Source organism: Hypanus sabinus, chromosome 10, assembly GCF_030144855.1.
Source record: "Hypanus sabinus isolate sHypSab1 chromosome 10, sHypSab1.hap1, whole genome shotgun sequence".
Taxonomy (NCBI): Eukaryota; Metazoa; Chordata; class Chondrichthyes; order Myliobatiformes; family Dasyatidae; genus Hypanus; species Hypanus sabinus.
In genome coordinates, this window is record NC_082715.1 from 114,435,899 (window position 1) to 114,453,518 (window position 17,620).

General features: G+C 44.8%; 1 protein-coding gene across 4 annotated transcripts in view; it reads right to left on the reverse strand.

Annotated features, from left to right (window-relative positions):
- Window positions 1-17,620, reverse strand: part of LOC132401002 (atypical kinase COQ8A, mitochondrial-like) — a 47,797-nt gene that overhangs the window by 16,939 nt on the left and 13,238 nt on the right. For all 4 annotated transcript variants that reach the window (XM_059982711.1, XM_059982713.1, XM_059982710.1 and 1 more), the window contains 2 exons: window positions 17,241-17,307; window positions 10,392-10,466 (listed from right to left, as the gene is read on the reverse strand). In XM_059982711.1, coding sequence (XP_059838694.1) covers window positions 10,392-10,466; window positions 17,241-17,307 — 142 coding nt within the window. The remainder of the gene's footprint in view (window positions 1-10,391; window positions 10,467-17,240; window positions 17,308-17,620) is intronic.

Sequence of the window (17,620 nt, forward strand, 5' to 3'; positions counted from 1 at the left end):
TCAAAGTCAGTACGGACTCATTTTAGAGAGAGAAGTAATCAGAGCTGCCCTGCAAAACTGACAGGGAGACAACACAAGCATCCAGAGCAATGAGTGGGAAGCAGAAGGGAGAAAAGCTGGCTATTCTTTAAGGAAGTCCTTGCCATTAAAAATGGGCTAGTCAGGATTTAACTCCATGGGTACAGGTGGCTTGAGAGTATGGTTGTGGGTGGGCAACAGACAAAGACAAAGTTAGAAGCAGTGACTGAGAATGAACACACCAGCAAAGTGGATGGAATCTGGTAAATAAGAGGAAAGGTGTCGCTCGATGGCAGATGACAAGCGCTCGATAAGAATTGTTAATCGTCAGGAATGTGGAATAATAAAGAATACACTGGCTGCTACTGCACAGATACTCAACAGTTCTGGATGAGTATAAGGATGTGCGGTTTCTGAACAACACCATTCAGTAGAAAAAGGTGGTTTGGGTACAAGTGCAGGTCATACAAAAGCACCAGACACTGTATTTAAGAGTCACCCGAGCTAGAATTAACTATTTTATTGAGAGTTACACCCTAGCATGAGGAAAACAGGCAGCAAGCATGATGGAGATCATGATAAGAGGATCACAGTGTTTGATTTTGCACTAGTCGAACAGATATAAATACACAAACACAGAGGACAACACACTCTGGCTCCTTTGGAATGAAGCAGGTGCTGGAGATTTAACCTTGCTCCCTCAGTGTCCCAGGATAACACTGATCAAATTGGTGTGGGAGCTGGTACAGGTGGGGAGGGCAGGCCGAGGTGAGTTCATTGCAATGTGCACAAACAGGAGGACAAGGTACAAGTACAATGAGAAACGTAAGTAGGGTTAGTCAAAACTGCAGAAAGCCATTCCATCCAACCACCCATGAGTCCTCATGGAAATTAAAGCAGCAAAAAAAAAAATCCAAACCATAAAAACTACAATAATTCCACAGAAGTAGCTAGGAATTTCAATACAGTTCATTAATAATAAAAAAAAATCAGGTTGTTAGCTCATTCTAGTAATGATAACTTGTGGTTAAACAAAAACACAGCTAATTCACCGATATGCTCAAGTAACCTGTCGTCATTACTGTAACTACAAACCCCTCACTATCTGACTCATGGCCTGCAATCTTCTCAGTGTGAAGATACATAGAGGGCCAACAAAAACAAGACTGAAAAGCTAACAAAACCCTCAGATGTGGTGACGTGACAGGACATAGGGACAAAGGGGGAGCTATCCTGCACCCTCATAAACAACCTGTGCACCAGTGACAGATTACTGCTGAGTCCCTGCAGGATACCATAGACACAAGATTCTGCAAATGATGGAAATCTTGAACGCCACACACTAAATCTTGGAGGAACTCAGCAGGTCAAGCGAAATATGGGGAGGGGAATAAACACCTTTCCACTATTTCAGACAAGGCTGGACAAAGGCTTGGAGCTCTGCGGAAAGCAGCATCCAAGCTAGACAAAGAGGGCAGAGCCACGGTTTACAAAGCCCAGGTACGAAGTATCATGGAGTATGCCCACTTATCATGGATGAGTGCCTCACAGAGCTTCCTCAGCCAGCTTGACTCCACTCAAAGAAAGGCTCTCAGGATTATAGATGTAGATGAAACCAGGGGAGAAGCTAGCCATCAGTAGTTTACACAACAGACGACAGGTTGCTGCAGCTACCCTGCTATACAAAATGCACAGCAGCCACTGCCCTACAGACATTCGCACCATGCTGCCTTCATCTTATGAGAGACGGCACACCACATGATAAAGTCTATCTATGCCTGCTCGTGCTGTTTCTATGTCTGATGTGAGAACCTACACACTGGATCGAAGCTTCCTTCACCGTGCTATCAGAATCTAGAACCGCCTTCCAGATGCTGTGGTTGGAAACATCTGTGACGATGGAGTCCAAGCCTCCAAGAGTCGAGTGCACAAACATCTCTGGGAGGGAAATCACGTGCTTCTTCATAAACTTTTATGAAGGGGACCAAGATGGCAATGCTTGGTTGTGGCAGGTAGGGTTAATACCTGACTTTCAAGAGCACTTGGGAGTTATGTTCCAGCTGGACTTAGTCCTTAAACTGCCCGAGAACAGTGCGGAAAGATCAGGTGCTGTTTTCTCCCTGTAGGGATTAGTTTTTAGTTCCAAGTGCTCCTGCCACATTTTGTCACCATGCAACCTTATCCTTCAATCTCTTTGAATTATGGAGGACAGCCGGTGTATAAATGTCTCTCTCCAGCACACTTCATCATGACTCCAGTATTTCTACTATTTTTTAATGTTTCTTAATTGTACAAATGATTTTTTTGTGTTCTATCACAGAGCAGCAGTGAACCATCTGATTAGCCTATCAGAGTTCTGTCTGGGAACTAGTTGACTTGATCAGCATTGCACTTAGTAAAAAAACAATTGACTTCTCAGGTGGAGACCCTTCACCGGTACCGGAGGACACACCCAGTGGCACTATCGCTGCAACTCCAGTGATTACTGCACTGGAAGAATCTGACCCTGCGAGCCTCTGAACAAGGAGTTCTAAATGGGACATACGGGAACGATGGCTCCCTGCAAATAACAACATGACGGAAGCTCTCACTCTGGGTCACCAAAGAACTTAGACAACTGTGCGTAAAAGGCAATCTGCTGGCAACTTGCCTGAAAAGATTACGTGATATTGGAGGTGCAGCAAGCACACTCCCCCTTCCAAGGTTGAGACACTTAGAAACACTCCAAACCCCATCCTCGTCCTCTCTCTCCCAAGGGCAAGAAATTTCTGGCAATTTGCTCTCTCTCCTAATGTAGAGACACTACCTCCCACTCCAACAATACATTGTCCTCCCTCTCCAACATATCATTGTCCTCACTTCCCCTTCCTCCACTAGTTACCAGCCCCCCCCCCACCCTTCTCCTCACTCCCACCCACCCGAACCTGAAACCAGCTTCTTTCAGTTTGCTATGTCAATGTCTTGTCACCATTCAGAAATCCATGCAATTTTTTTAAAAAGCATCAAGTATAGTGGATTCCTGTTAATTGGGGCACAGCAGGACCAGTACATTTTGGCCTATTTAAACAGCAGCCCCAATTAACTGAAGTTTCGAGGAAATAGTTACAAAGGCATAAAAAAGATGTTGTAATGTTTAACTAAGTAACAAATTATGTATTAAAATGAAATATAGAACAAATTTAAACACTACCAATACAGTACTATAAAACTGTATATTAGATCCTAATAGTTAAGGTTGGATTCATCCAGTGTACATTGCCATGTTCTTTTGATTGACTGTATAAACAAAATCATTGCAGATAGTGAAAAGCCTTCATACAAGGTTTTGATTATTACATCAACCAAATATTCATTTTCATTGTAATACTGTCGCTACCTTCATATTCTTTGTAGTTCTTAACTTGAAGTAGTGAAATTGTTTTATTTTCACTCCTGGCTGTTTCTGGCATCTTCAAGCCTGAATGCTTGAAACCACAGTGAGCAAAACGGTTCTGAACTGCCTTACTGCTTATTTCTCGCCAACTATCGGGAGTCAAAAATCACTGCTTTTTGGCACACAAAGAACACTATTTAAAAACTATTTGCTCTAAGCATGGTGTGGTGTCTAACAACCACACAACCACATGCAAGCCACTTAGAAACTGTTTAGCAACAGTCTCCTGTCCTGATTATGCAGCAGTGTCCCAAATCAACTGAGGGAATCCCAGCTAATTCTGAATAATTTCTGTTCTTTAGGAGTTGTCACAAATAAGTGCCTGCCCTGATTAACTAATAGCCCAATTAACCAGAATCTGTTGTACATACTGCCCTCACAAACACGATGTTTTTCTATCAGGTGGACCATGCCCCTTAAGAATGAAACAAATGAAAGGTGCCGACAATCAGAGTGATTTTCATCCATATTTAGAAAGATGGGAAAGCAGCAAGACCAGGTGAGGTGTTCCTAGGTGATCTGTAGGGTGTATTGACCCAGACCAATGAGACAAGGTTAATGATTTCATCATGAAGGTGCCCCAAGACGATAGCAATCATAATGTAGTTGAATTTTGTTTGAAGCAGGGAAAAATAGGATCCAGAGTGGCATTTATCATTGGAATAAAGGCAACAGAGAAGATGGGAAAAGCTAGCTAAGGTGAACAAGCAAATTAGTGAGCCTTCAATACAAGGACCAAAGATCAATAAAATATAATGTAAAATTAACCAGAAATAAAAGCAAATAACTGAAGTTTCTATATTTGAAAGATTGAACTGCACATTGCTCCTATAGAAACCTCTTTTCTTATAGCACAGACAGGCCCTTCAGCCCATCAAGTTCATTCCCACAATAAACTACTTATTTACATTAATCTCATTTTTAAAATTCACTCCATAATCTTATCAACTCCCCCAGTTTCTGCAGCTGCTCTACCTACTAGGGGCAATGTACAGCAGCAAATTATCCTGACAAACCCATGCTTTTGGGATATGGAGAGAAACGAGAACACCCAGTACAGACAGAACACGCAACACAAGAAATTGAGGGAGCAAAGAGGATAGAAGAACAAACAGTGCCAAAAAACTGGCGACAACAAGAAGCCAAATTGAAGCACAAACAGCAATCAAACTATGAGGGCCGTCCAAAAGGGGAATGCCTGCCAAAGCTGCAAGGTCACAGGCAGCTCGGTGATCAGAAACAGATTGACTTTATCTTCCAGAGCTGATATTCAAAGCACTTACAGGAGGGGTAGGGACACAGGCAAGGGCAGAGATGAAGGTGAATGGAGGAGAGGTAACGAGGGAGAAAACATTATTGCAGGTGGAAGGAAAATGACATCGGTACTGATAAATGACATGTTTGTACAGGGCACAGAGCACACACCAGATGAATGTATGTCACATATCCACCCCAGGGTAGACAATCACTCACCCTTCCCAGTCCATTGGGGGGGGGGTAGTGGTTGTGGCTTCTATGGCGCCTTTTTCCCAAAACTTCTGGGACATCTCAGTTCACCTTATAATCCACATTCCAACTCTAAAGTAATACAATGCTAAAAAATCTGAGGCAAATGTGAGCACTACAAGACTCCACTAATGGTAACACAACGAGGAGACAGTCCACCTTCTGGAAAGTGCAGCTAAATCTAGTTGATGGAAATCTGAAATTAATAACAGAAACCCCTCACTGGGTCAAGCATCATCTACAGAGGGCCAAGGACCCTTCACAAGAACTGAAAAACTGAGGGCAGAAAGTGCAGCTGGGTTGGCAGTGAGAATCAGTGGGCTTATAATGAATACCAGTCAGTAAAACATCGTCTTTCTGTCTCCTGGAAATGCTTACTGAGATAAGAGCATTGTACAAGATCCTAGGAATGCCACCCCCTCCTTTTCAAAAGTTGACACAGAATCACTCTCCCATGGTTTGACAATTCATCAGAAGTATGGCACTGCTTTTCTATAACTCTGGTTATCTAGAGGATGAAGGTAGCTGCCCATCGAACGATGACAGGGAGGCTTGGGGGGGGCGGGGGGAAGGGTGTGCTAACCTCGAATTTTCTGTAACACTGGTCATCTAGAGGATGAAGGTAGCTGCCCATCGAACGATGACAGGGAAGCTTGGGGGGGGCGGGGGGAAGGGTGTGCTAACCTCGAATTTTCTGTAACACTGGTCATCTAGAGGATGAAGGTAGCTGCCCATCGAACGATGACAGGGAAGCTTGGGGGGGGGCGGGGGGAAGGGTGTGCTAACCTCGAATTTTCTGTAACACTGGTCATCTAGAGGATGAAGGTAGCTGCCCATCGAACGATGACAGGGAAGCTTGGGGGGGGCGGGGGGAAGGGTGTGCTAACCTCGAATTTTCTGTAACACTGGTCATCTAGAGGATGAAGGTAGCTGCCCATTGAACGATGACAGGGAAGCTTGGGGGTGGGGGGAAGGGTGTGCTAACCTCGAATTTTCTGTAACACTGGTCATCTAGAGGATGAAGGTAGCTGCCCATCGAACGATGACAGGGAAGCTTGGGGGGGGGCGGGGGGAAGGGTGTGCTAACCTCGAATTTTCTATAACTCTGGTCATCTAGAGGATGAAGGTAGCTGCCCATCGAACGATGACAGGGAAGCTTGGGGGGGGCGGGGGGAAGGGTGTGCTAACCTCGAATTTTCTGTAACACTGGTCATCTAGAGGATGAAGGTAGCTGCCCATTGAACGATGACAGGGAAGCTTGGGGGTGGGGGGGAAGGGTGTGCTAACCTCGAATTTTCTGTAACTCTGATCACCTAGAGGACGAAATAACAGGGAAGCTTGGTGGGGGGTGGGGCCTATGCTCACCTAGAATTGACTTCCAAGGCACTCACCACCTGATCCTTGCTCACAAACAAACTACCTGTCATTACCTAACTCCAAGTCACCTTCAAAAGTCAGATACTGCTGTTTAAAATTAGTCCAAAATGAACTTTCCCTGCATTTCCTGCAAGTTCCTACAAGCTATGGTGATAAACCACTCCTTCCACCGTCAAAATTTTAATATAGACACATTTTTTCAAGGTAGGCTTGCTTCCATTCTGTACATAAAACAATCACACTGCCCACAGACGGACACTCCTGACCCTGGGTAAGCACTCCCCCAGAACTAATGCAAGAAACCCAGAGGACCCCACAGGGACCATAAAGGAAACCATTCCATTGAGTGCAGTGTGCCGAGTCAGACTACATGACCTTCTAACGTTATCCAGTCCTGTGCCTTTTCAGATATCACAGTGTACACTATTTGTCTGCGGGAGAAGCCAAAGAGCAGCAAGACTTAACCTGCCTGCACTCATCAACTCCAGCCGGCCAAGCGCGACCCGCCCACCTGTGTGCGGAAGGGTAGGGCGTGACGTGAAGAAATAGAACTGTAAATCAATTCAGCTGTACTCACCCAGGTATCACAACTCTAGAACGGTTTAAATACCTTTGCGGCAAGGGAAAGCCCGAGGAATCACCAGTCAGGAGGCAAAGCGATGGGGGGCAGGGGGTGTAGAAACCGCAGAAAGGGATACAGATCTTTCTAATGGTGCACTGGGCCACATTAAAAGGAAGACTTGACTGGTTGTCCCACTGCAGAAAGGAAGTGGTGGGTTTGGAGAAGGCACAGAAGATTAGCAGGATGAGAGGGTATTAACTACAACCAGAGTTTGGGCAAACTTGGGTTATTTTCTCCAGAGTGTCAAGGTCTGAGGGGAGACATGATGGAGATTTATAAAATTATGAGAGGTGCAGACAGGATAGGCATCAGGGTAAAAATGTTGAGTAGTGGAGGGCATAGCTTGAAGGTGAGAGGAGTTAAGTTCAGAGGGTGTGCACCGCAAGACTCTTACTCCCCCGTACACGTGTACAGTGGGAGGTGCCCAGTACAGACTGACAGAGTAGTGGTGGAAGCAGAAGCAATAATGGTGTTCAAGAGGCTTTTAGATAGAACATGAATAGGCAGGGAATGGAGGCATGATCCACATGCAGGCAGAAGGGATTCAGTTTAATTTGGTACCAAACTCAGCATAGATGCCGTTGGCAATAGGGCACATTGCTGAGCTCCTACATTCTACAAGAATGGTGTAGGATCCTGCTTTGGGGCTTTGCATGTGGTTTTGCTCTTGCTTGAGGAGAATGATCTGGCTACAGAAGGAGTGTTGCGAGGGTTTACTGGACTGATTCCTATTAATGGAAAGAGAGGAATCAAGTTGATTAGGTCTGTACACATTGGAGTACAGAAAAATGGGACTGGATAGACCTGACATGGGAAGATGTTCCAAACTGCAGGAGAGTCTGTAATGAATGTACCACAGCTCTGAGGGGCCGAAGGGTGCGGGGTAGCCCCCTCCTTTGTGAGAATCGCAAGATCACTATTGATTTGGGTCAGGAGACCCAGGAAATGAGAGAGAGACGTGCGGAGACTTGTTCCCCCGGCGATATAAAGCAATGGGAAACGGCCATTGTCTCTTGGAGACGAATTTGTGTATTGCAATACTGTGCTACGTGGAAGCCCTCAGGCAAAGTGGGCTGGTTGAGGGAGGGATTGCATCACCCCCAACCTGATTGACATCCGAGACCCTGTGAGTCAGGATAAAAGAGGGTCTGTGGGAACAGCCCCTCAGACACACCAGAAGAAACGCTAGCGATCCCGTAATAGCGGAAGCCGGTGGAAGGAGGCCACGTGCATTCGGTTCCATTTGCCCCGGAACTGGTGGCTTTTACCATGGGGGACTAGCTTTTAGCTAACAACGGGGAAACCAACTCCCCCCGACTCAAAGGATTGGCATCATAAAAGAACTGGGCAAGTTTAACCCGTCTTTCTCTCAAACCCAAAACGCTGCAGCTTGAACGAACTAACAGTGACTTTTATATTTCCATTGGACAATACATTATCCCCTAGACAACGATAGAGCTATTTCTTATTGATTATTATTATACCCACGCTTTTAGATTTAGTATTGACGACGTATATTATCTGTATGTTTGCATTGATCTTATTTTTGTGTATCTTTATCAATAAATACTGTTAAAAATAGTACCATCAGACTTCAACGGACCTCTCTATCTTTGCTGGTAAGTGACCCAGTTATGGGGTTCGTAACAAGTCTAGAACTGGGGGTCACAGCTTTAAAAGAACTGAGTGGATCATTTAGGACAGAGACCAGGAGGAATATCTTCACCCAGAGCATGGTAAACCCGTGGAATTTTCCACCACAGAAAGCAGTGAAGACCAAGACATACAAAATTTTCAAAGATTAGTTAGACACAATTGTTAATGCTAAAGGCATCAAGAATTATGGGGAGAAGATGGGAACAAGGTACTGAAGAGACTGACCAGCCATGAGTGGGTTGAACAGAAGAGTAGGCTCAAAGGCTGAATGGCCTATTTTATAGATCCCATGTTTCTGACAGGGCAAGTGCTATGGTGTGGCAGAGGAAGACACTGGTGGAAGCTATGTTCGTCATTTTTGTTTTTTTAAAAAGGGAGTGTCCTGATATCTTTAACATCCAACTCACATCAACAGTAAAACTGAATACACTCACAAGAGACTGGTTTAAAAACCAATATACTCCAGGGAGGGCCCTACTAATACCAACACTCTGCTAAGCACTGACACTCTCCTTGGGAGACCAAGCAAATATGGACGCATTCCCAGGGAGACACTGTATGCAAAATGGAAAGATGATACAAATAAATTGATTGAACTTTATAACTATTACACTGAATTTCACAATTCTGTCCTACTCCACTCAGTACGGCAATAGTTTTTGATTTTGTATCTAATTGTCTTCTGAGAGGCTGGATTTTACCTGCTGCTTGACATTCCTTGTTCTAACAGCTCTCCTCGTGAGGTGCTGTTTCTAGGCTGTCCATTCACCTGGTCTGTGGTGGCCCCGGCTTCAGGCCTCAGCTCCCTCAGCAGTGGAAGTTGCCTCTTCCCAAGCCCTCACTCAACTGGGTCCAGGTCAAGCTGCCCAGTAAGACAGTGGCAGGTGGAGCAGGTCCACAGGCAGGAGAGGGAAGAGCGCCCTAGCATGGGTTGTGAGAGGCTAGTTCACACTCCTTCGAGATGAAGATCCATCCCAGACATTTGAACACACAAATCCAACCTCACCCCAAACAGGACAGAATAAATCTACTGCAGGTCTCCAGGAGTGTAACCTCCTCCTTCCCCCCAAAAAGTCATTCCACACTCAACATCACAAATCTCACCATATGAGGGATCATGCTGTGCACAAACTCAGCATTTCTTAGGGTACAGCTAGTACAGCCACTGCTCCAGAAACCCAGGTTCAATCCTGGCCTCCATTGGTGTCTCCACCTCTTCTCCCCACACCCCCCCCCCCATAGGTGCCTCTCAGCCACCCCCCCCAGGGAATGGCTCTCACCCCACTCCCCCGTACGTGCCTCTCAGCCACCCCCCCCCAGGGAATGGCTCTCACCCCACTCCCCCGTACGTGCCTCTCAGCCACCCCCCCCCCCAGGGAATGGCTCTCACCCCACTCCCCCGTACGTGCCTCTCAGCCACCCCCCCCCCCCCAAGGGAATGGCTTTCACCCGTCCCCATCTCTGTGGAGTTTGGACGCTCTCCCAGTGTGAGCTTCCCCCAGGTGCATGGTATCCTCTCCCGTTTTCCCAAATGCACGTAGGTTGGTAGGAGTATGTAGGAGAGTGCTAGCGTGTAGTGAAGTTATAATAGGATTAGGGGAAGTAGGTGTTTGATGGTCAGCAGAGACTCAGGGCACCCAAGGGCCTGTTTCTGTGTTGTATGACCTACAAGTTACAACATTTGTGAAGCAGTTCCCTGTCTATAAGGTGCTCTGGGAATATCCCACAAACGTACAGAATAATAGCAATTCCTTTCTTCCCATCTCTGTTCCTGCTTACCCTCTCGCTCCTCAGATTTCCAGCTCTTCTTGGCAACTTCTGCCAAGGCTCCAATCCCAAGTCCAACTGCCAAACCTGTTCAGAGAGAAGTGAGAATGAGCAGCCAGCAAGAAAGCCCAACTCTTATCACCCCCCCCCCACTCCGCCCTGGATATGACATTCACCAGCAGACCTCTGAACCACAACCCACCTTCCCCTCCCCGGTTCTCATTGTGGTACTGCAGGGATAGCCAGCACCATCAGGACCAAAACAAAATCCTGAAGGAACTCAGTGGATCAGGCAGCATCAGGAGGAAAGAAGTCGATTATTCAGGTCAAAATCTTTCATATGATCTAACTGAGTAGAGGGGTACCAGTATGACGAGGAGAGGGGAAAGGGTGTGGAAAATGATAGAGAACTGGAAGTGATGGGTGGAGCCAACAAAAAGCTGAGGTTCTGAAATTGGATAGGAGAGCATTTAGAGCACGGAGTCAAAAAAGGGAGATGGAGTGAGCAGATGGCAACTGTAAGAAGGGACCCAGTGGGAGGAGTATGTGGGTGATGGACAAATGGAATAGGTGGAAAAGAGGCAAGAAGCAGGGTGATCAAGGGCTGGGAGACAGGAATAGTTGTGTGGAGGAGGAACCGGTTAGATCAGAAGGAGAGAGACAGACAGAAAGAGGACAGAGAGGGGAGGAACCCATCAGGACCAGCTTTAGCATATAACATCTTACTTATGAAGCTAATAGGTTTTAGTGAGTCATATGAACAAGTGAATCTCTGACAGTTCTGCACTCTTTCTGTGCTCTACCACAGGGTCATCTTTGAATCAAACAAGCCAGAAAAGCAAATTTGGAACAAGTCATCTCCCCATCAGTTACGAGGTGGACTCCTGTAATCTGGACACACTCTTGTAGGCAAGCACGTTGGAAACTTGTGAAATTGAATCATAATCTCAATGACAATGTGTACAGACTAAACTAATGGGTCAGATTTATCTACACAGTAAACATAAAACAGAAGCCGGGGGAGAAAGTGTAGCACAGACAGAACAACAAAAATAAAGTTGTTCTACAAGAGTCACACATGTTTTAGAAGAGTGAGGATGGAACTGGCCATCAGTGACTACAGAAAAACAATCTATGGCAAATTTATTATTAACAGACCCCTCTTTACGACCTACACATTTTTTCATTATTTAATTTCAAGTTAAGGCATTTGATTGTCCCCACCTCCCCACTAGCACCCCGTCCGTATTCTAGACAAGCCGAATAAAGCATTCAGAAGAGTGCTCGGAGATAAACTCAATGAGTGCATCTGGAGATTCCAAAACTTGGATTGAGATGGAAATCCAGCAGACCAAGATAACCTAACAAGTAAAGACACAGAGGAATGTCAGACCTCCTAGCAAACTGAAACCTGATTCTCCACTTTTACAGAATTATGCAGAATTATGCCCCTTTCAGGCCCCCCTCCCTACTGGTTTACTCAGAGAGGATACTCTATGAAAGATCCAAACTCACGCCCATGCCTCCTGACCACAATCAACACCACCCACCCCCCCATGCTTGTTACAGTGGTTCCCCAGCTGGCATTAATTCCAATTTGCTGTACAAAAATTAGTAATGCTTCTTCTGTGTTCATTTTTCTCAGTCTCTGTGTTAATTTACTTTGTAAATAAACCTTTCCTTAAAATGTACTGGAAAAAGGTGTTGAATGGGTCCCTCTGATCCATCCACAATTCCGCAGATAGTGAAGTATCAGCAGTATCATCAGTGAGAGGTTCAGGAGAGGAACATTTGTACCACAGAAGCGCCAGGCAAAGTCCACCTCCAACACGAGAGAGTAATAATACACCCAAGGTATACAATGACACTTGTCACTACATCCCTCACAAATCAACTGTCTGGTGAAGGTCATTGCTGCTTCAGCTGGCCAGCCATGAACACTGTGGCTACAAAAGTATTCTGCAGTGTGCAACTCTTCTCTTGACACCCCAAAACCTTTCCACCAACAACGTTCAATCAGGAGCAGGCTGGAATACTCCTCATTTCCCTGAAGGAGTGCAGTTCCAACAGCTTTCAACAGTATCCTGAGCAAAGCAACTGTATGAATAACAGCCCATCCACTGCTCTAATCATTCATTCATTTCCTCAAGTTTACTGTTGTTATGAGCACACATACGCAGGGTATAAATGCCAGGAAAACTGGCTTCATGAAGCAGCATATTACATTACAGAATGAGAACAAATACAGCTAACTCAAGATAAATTATACATGATTACACAAGTACAAATTAAACCTAATGACACTCGTGAAAGATTGAGAGAGAGACAAGTCTGAAGTAGTGTTAAGTCCAAGGTCAGATTAAGAACCCGCACCCCTGGCCAAAGTAACTGCAATATGAACCGTCTGCAAAATGTAGAACAGTCACTCATTCAGGCTACTCCGACAAACCCACCCCCTCTACCACCAAGGACAAGGCAGGAGGTGCAGGGGAACACCACCACCTGCAAGTTCCCTTCCAAGACCCACATCATACTGACTTGGTGTTCCTACATCGTCACTGGTCCAAAACCAGAAACTCCCTCTCCAACAGCAACTTCACCAGAAGGATCACAGCAATTCAAGAAAGCATTTCAACCCCATCTTCAAGGGCAATTAGGGAAGGGTAATAAATGCTGGCATTGCCAGTGACATATTATTAATTCCCCACTAATGATAATCCCAAATTACAACGGTACTTAGTAACCAACTGATGGTTACTACCCACCGCCTGTGGGTGGTGTTGGATTCTCAATAGGTTTGAAGATGTTGGGCCTGAACTTACTTGGTCAAATAACTCACACCCTTCCCAAGTATGTCTCTAATCTCCCTGCTAGCAGCAACTATGACACATTCACTTCAGCATCTCTTGCCTCTTTGGCTGATGTCCTCCCCCATATGGAGCAACTCCTCTCTCAGAACAAGTGCCAAATGCCTAGAAGAGGTCTGACAGAAGCTCTAAGCAACAAATGGTTTGAAAAGAAATTGGAAGGAGCAACTGCTTTCAGGGCAATGAGATAGTCACCAGAAGAAAACAATTGCTTAAAAGACCTCAATAGCTACTACTCCCTTACAGTTTAGAAAGTAGCTACCATCCAGCATACATTGCCTGAAAAGGCAGTGGGTGACTTTCAAAGATAGTGAAGACAGTTGGACAGGGAGGTAAACAGAAGGTTTAGAGGGACATGGGCCAATGCAAGTAAACAGTACTAGCTCTGTTAGTCAACATGGTTGGCATGGATGAATTGGGAAGGGCCTGCTGGCTTGTTTCTGTGCTGTATAGCTCCACAAATCTACTATTAAGGGATTAAAAACTTGAAAAATTAGCAGGGTCACAGCAGTCAACAATTACATGAACAGCTCTTCCAAACATGCCAAGCCAGATCAAAAGGCCATTTCAAGTTTCTAGCATCTGCAAGTTTTTTAAAATTTCACTTACAGACGAAATATATTACCATTCACTCAGAAACATAATGAAAGGGCAGGACTGATAACTCAACATTCCAGGACAAGGAACCAATTTTCATGCATGGCTGGAGATGTAAAAGGAGGAGACATTGCAATTTTGAGTTTGAGGGAATACACCATCAGTGATCACTTTATTAAGTACACCTGCTCATTAATGCAAATATCTAATCAACCAATCATGTGGCAGCAACTCAATGCATAAAAGCATGCAGACATGGTCAAGAGGTTCAGACCAAACAGCAGAATGGGGAAGAAATGTGATCCAAGAGATCCTGACCATTGAATGGTTGTTGGTGCCAGACAAGGTGATATGACTATTTCAGAAACTACAGATCTCCTAGGATTTTCACACACAATACTCTTTAGAGTTTAGAGAGAAGGGTGTGATAAACAAAAAAAAAACAACCAGTTAGCAGCAGTTGTGTGGGCAAAAACACTTTGTTAATGAGAGGGGTCAGGAGGTTGGCCAGACTGGTTCAAGGCAACAGTAACTCAAGTACCACGCATTGCAACAGTGGTGTGCAGAACAGCATCTCTGAACACACAACACATCGAACCTTGAAGTGGATGGGCTACAGCACACTGGGTTCCATTCCTGTTACAAATAAAGCAGCTACTGAGTGTATGTCTTAGAAAGCTCTTTAAAATGTGGTTATATGCATGCATGTACCTAAAAAAATTAATAATATTTGCTCTACATCTCATAATAGTGAACTAAATTGAATTGACTTTATGAATTACATCCTTCATATACACCAGTAAAAAATCATTAAGTTATGTCTCTGAGTAAATGTGCAATTTATAGTAATTTATAATAAATAGTATGTACCACAGGATAGTCAATATAACATAGAAATACAGTGCAATCAGCATGAATTAATCAGTCTTTAGTCCTGGTGGAAGAAGCTGTCCCAGAGACTGTTGGTCCTGGCTTTTATGCTGCAGTACTGTTTCCCAGATGGTAGCAGCTGGAACAGTTTGTGGTTGGGGTGACTCGGGTCCCCAATGATCGTTTGGGCCCTTTTTACACACCTGTCTTTGTAAATGTCCTGAATAGTGGGAAGTTCACAACTACAGATGCACTGGGCTGTCCACATCATACTCTGTAGAGTCCTACGATTGAGGGAAGTACAGTTCCCTACCAGGCAGTGAAGGAGCCAGTCAGGATGCTCTCAATCGTGCTGCTGTAGAAAGTTCTTAGGATTTGGGGGCCCATACCAAACTTCTTCAACCGTCTGAGGTGAAAGAGGCTCTGTTGTGCCCTTTTCACCACACAGCCAGTATGTACAGACCACGTGAGATCCTCGATGATGTTTATGCTGTGGAACTTAAAGCTGTTTACACTCTCAACCCCAGAGCCATTAATGGCAATAGGGGTTAACCGGTCTCCATTCCTCCTGTCGTCCACAATCAGCTCCTTTGATTTTGCGACATTGAGGGAGAGGTTGTTTTCTTGACACCATTGTGTCAGGGTGATGACTTCTTCTCTGTAAACTGCCTCATTATTATTTGAGATTAGGCCAATCAGTGTAGTATGGTCAGCAAATTTAATTAGCAGATTGGAGCTGTGGCGACACAGTCATGGATATACAGAGAGTAAAGGAGAGGGCTTAGGACACAGCCCTGAGGGGCTCCTGTGTTGAGGGTCAGAGAGGCAGAGGTGAGGGAGCCCACCCTTACCACCTGCCAGCGATTTGACAGGAAATCCAGGATCCAGCTACACAAGGTAGGGTGAAGGCTGAGGTCTCTGAGCTTCTTGTCGAGCCTGGAGGGAATTATGGTGTTGAATGCTGAACTGTAATCCAAGAACAGCATTTTTTAATGGGAGCAGATGTAGAGACAAATAAGCTCATCAGTCAGGGCATTCATTTTAGGAGTTGGGACATGATGTTGCAGATGTACATGAAGGGCAGGGTTTAGAAGACGAAGGTCCAAAAGAAGGAAATGGAATGAGCACTGCAGTCGGCAGTGCCAAAGGGCCTGTATCTGTGCTGTATTGCTTCATGATTCTAAATTACAGAGAGGTTCGGACTGTAGTAGTAAACAATTTCTAGTTGCCCAATATAACCGAATCACAGAAACTTGTTCACACAGAGAGTGCTGAATTTGTGGAATTCTCTGCCGCAGGAAACAGTTGAGGCCGGTTCATTGGCTATATTTAAGAGGAAGTTAGATATGGCCCTTCTGGCTAAAGGAATCAGGGGGTATGGAGAGAAAGCAGGTGCAGGGTTCTGAGTTGGATGATCAGCCATTCTGAACAGCGGTGCAGGCTTGAAGGGCCGAATGGCCTACTCCTGCACGTATTTTCTATGTTTCTATCACTTTAGTATTAAGAGATTAGAGGGATGGAATTTTTAAAGTGCATCTAGAAGAGCTTTTCGGGTCAGTACATAGCTAGCCCTGCTAGAGAATGGATGGCACTAGACCCAAGGAATGTAGCCGGGAATACGGCTAAAGTGTCAACATGAGACAATTTTGAAGATAGTTTAAAATAACTGACTGTTATGCAAAGAGGGCAAGGACTGAAAACTAAAATCCTGAACTGGTATTAGGCCAATTTTAATAACATATGGGATACTGGTTTTCATTAACCAGGACACAATAATAGAGAGAGAGAAAAAGTAAAAGGGCTATGGTACAGCTCTGACTTATAATCCTTAAGGACACAATTGCACTAGAGAGAACACAGAAGACATTTATCAGGACATAGAGTGTTTCCGTTATGGAGGAGAAAATGGACAGGCTGGGCTCATCTCATTGGAGTGGAAGTGGCTAAGGACGGACCTAACAGAGCTATTCAAAATTATGAGGGGCACAGATAGGGTTGATAGAAAGAAACTGTTGCTCAAAGCATGTCAGAAAACTAGAAGGCATAGGTTTAGAGTAAGGCTAAAGGTTAAACATTGTAACCTTTAACAATTAAAACACTAGGAACCCAAGGAAGAACATTTTCAACCCAAAGGACGAACACATTGCCTGAGAATATGGTGGAGGCAGAGACTCTTAAAACTTTTAAGGACTTAGAAAAGCACTTAAATTGCAAAGGCACCGGAGACAGAGAAAGTAATGGAAAATACATTAGAGTCAATGGGTAGAAGGTGGGTAGAAGGGCCTATTTCTGTACTGCTTTGACTCAATGACACTCCAAGTGTAAAATATAAAAAGCAAAGGCCAGGCATTTCATTCTATTTTAACTCTGAACCAGATCCAAAACTTTACAAGTCCCTGCCATTCTCTTGGCGCAACAATTAAGTGAAAACTGACCACAGGGACTTCTTTGACTGGCATGAAGCTAGAACGAAAACAAAGAACAATATGCCAGATAAAGAAAAACAGAAAGGAACAGACAGTATTACCTCCAAAACTGGCCAGCCGACCAATCCTTGTGGATGGAACCTTCCGCTCCCGAGCCCGCTCACTCAGCTGGGAAGACAAAATGGACTGTGAGCAGAGAGTAGGGTGGGGGGCTCCCATTTCATTAGACCCTTCCACAATCTTTGTACTCAGCAAGTGGAAATTAGTTTCTGCTACAATGCAGGTAACAAAAAAAAATCTACATGTGCACAGCAAGCAAACAACCTGCAGGAAGAAATTAATGGGTTGAGCCGCTACTGTGGAGGATGCAATGTCAACGTTTAGGATAAATTCCTGCACCTGCAATCCCTTCACGTCTCACAGAAAAGTACAGCACAAAACAGGCCCTTCAGCCCATCCAATCCATGCCAAACCATTCAGA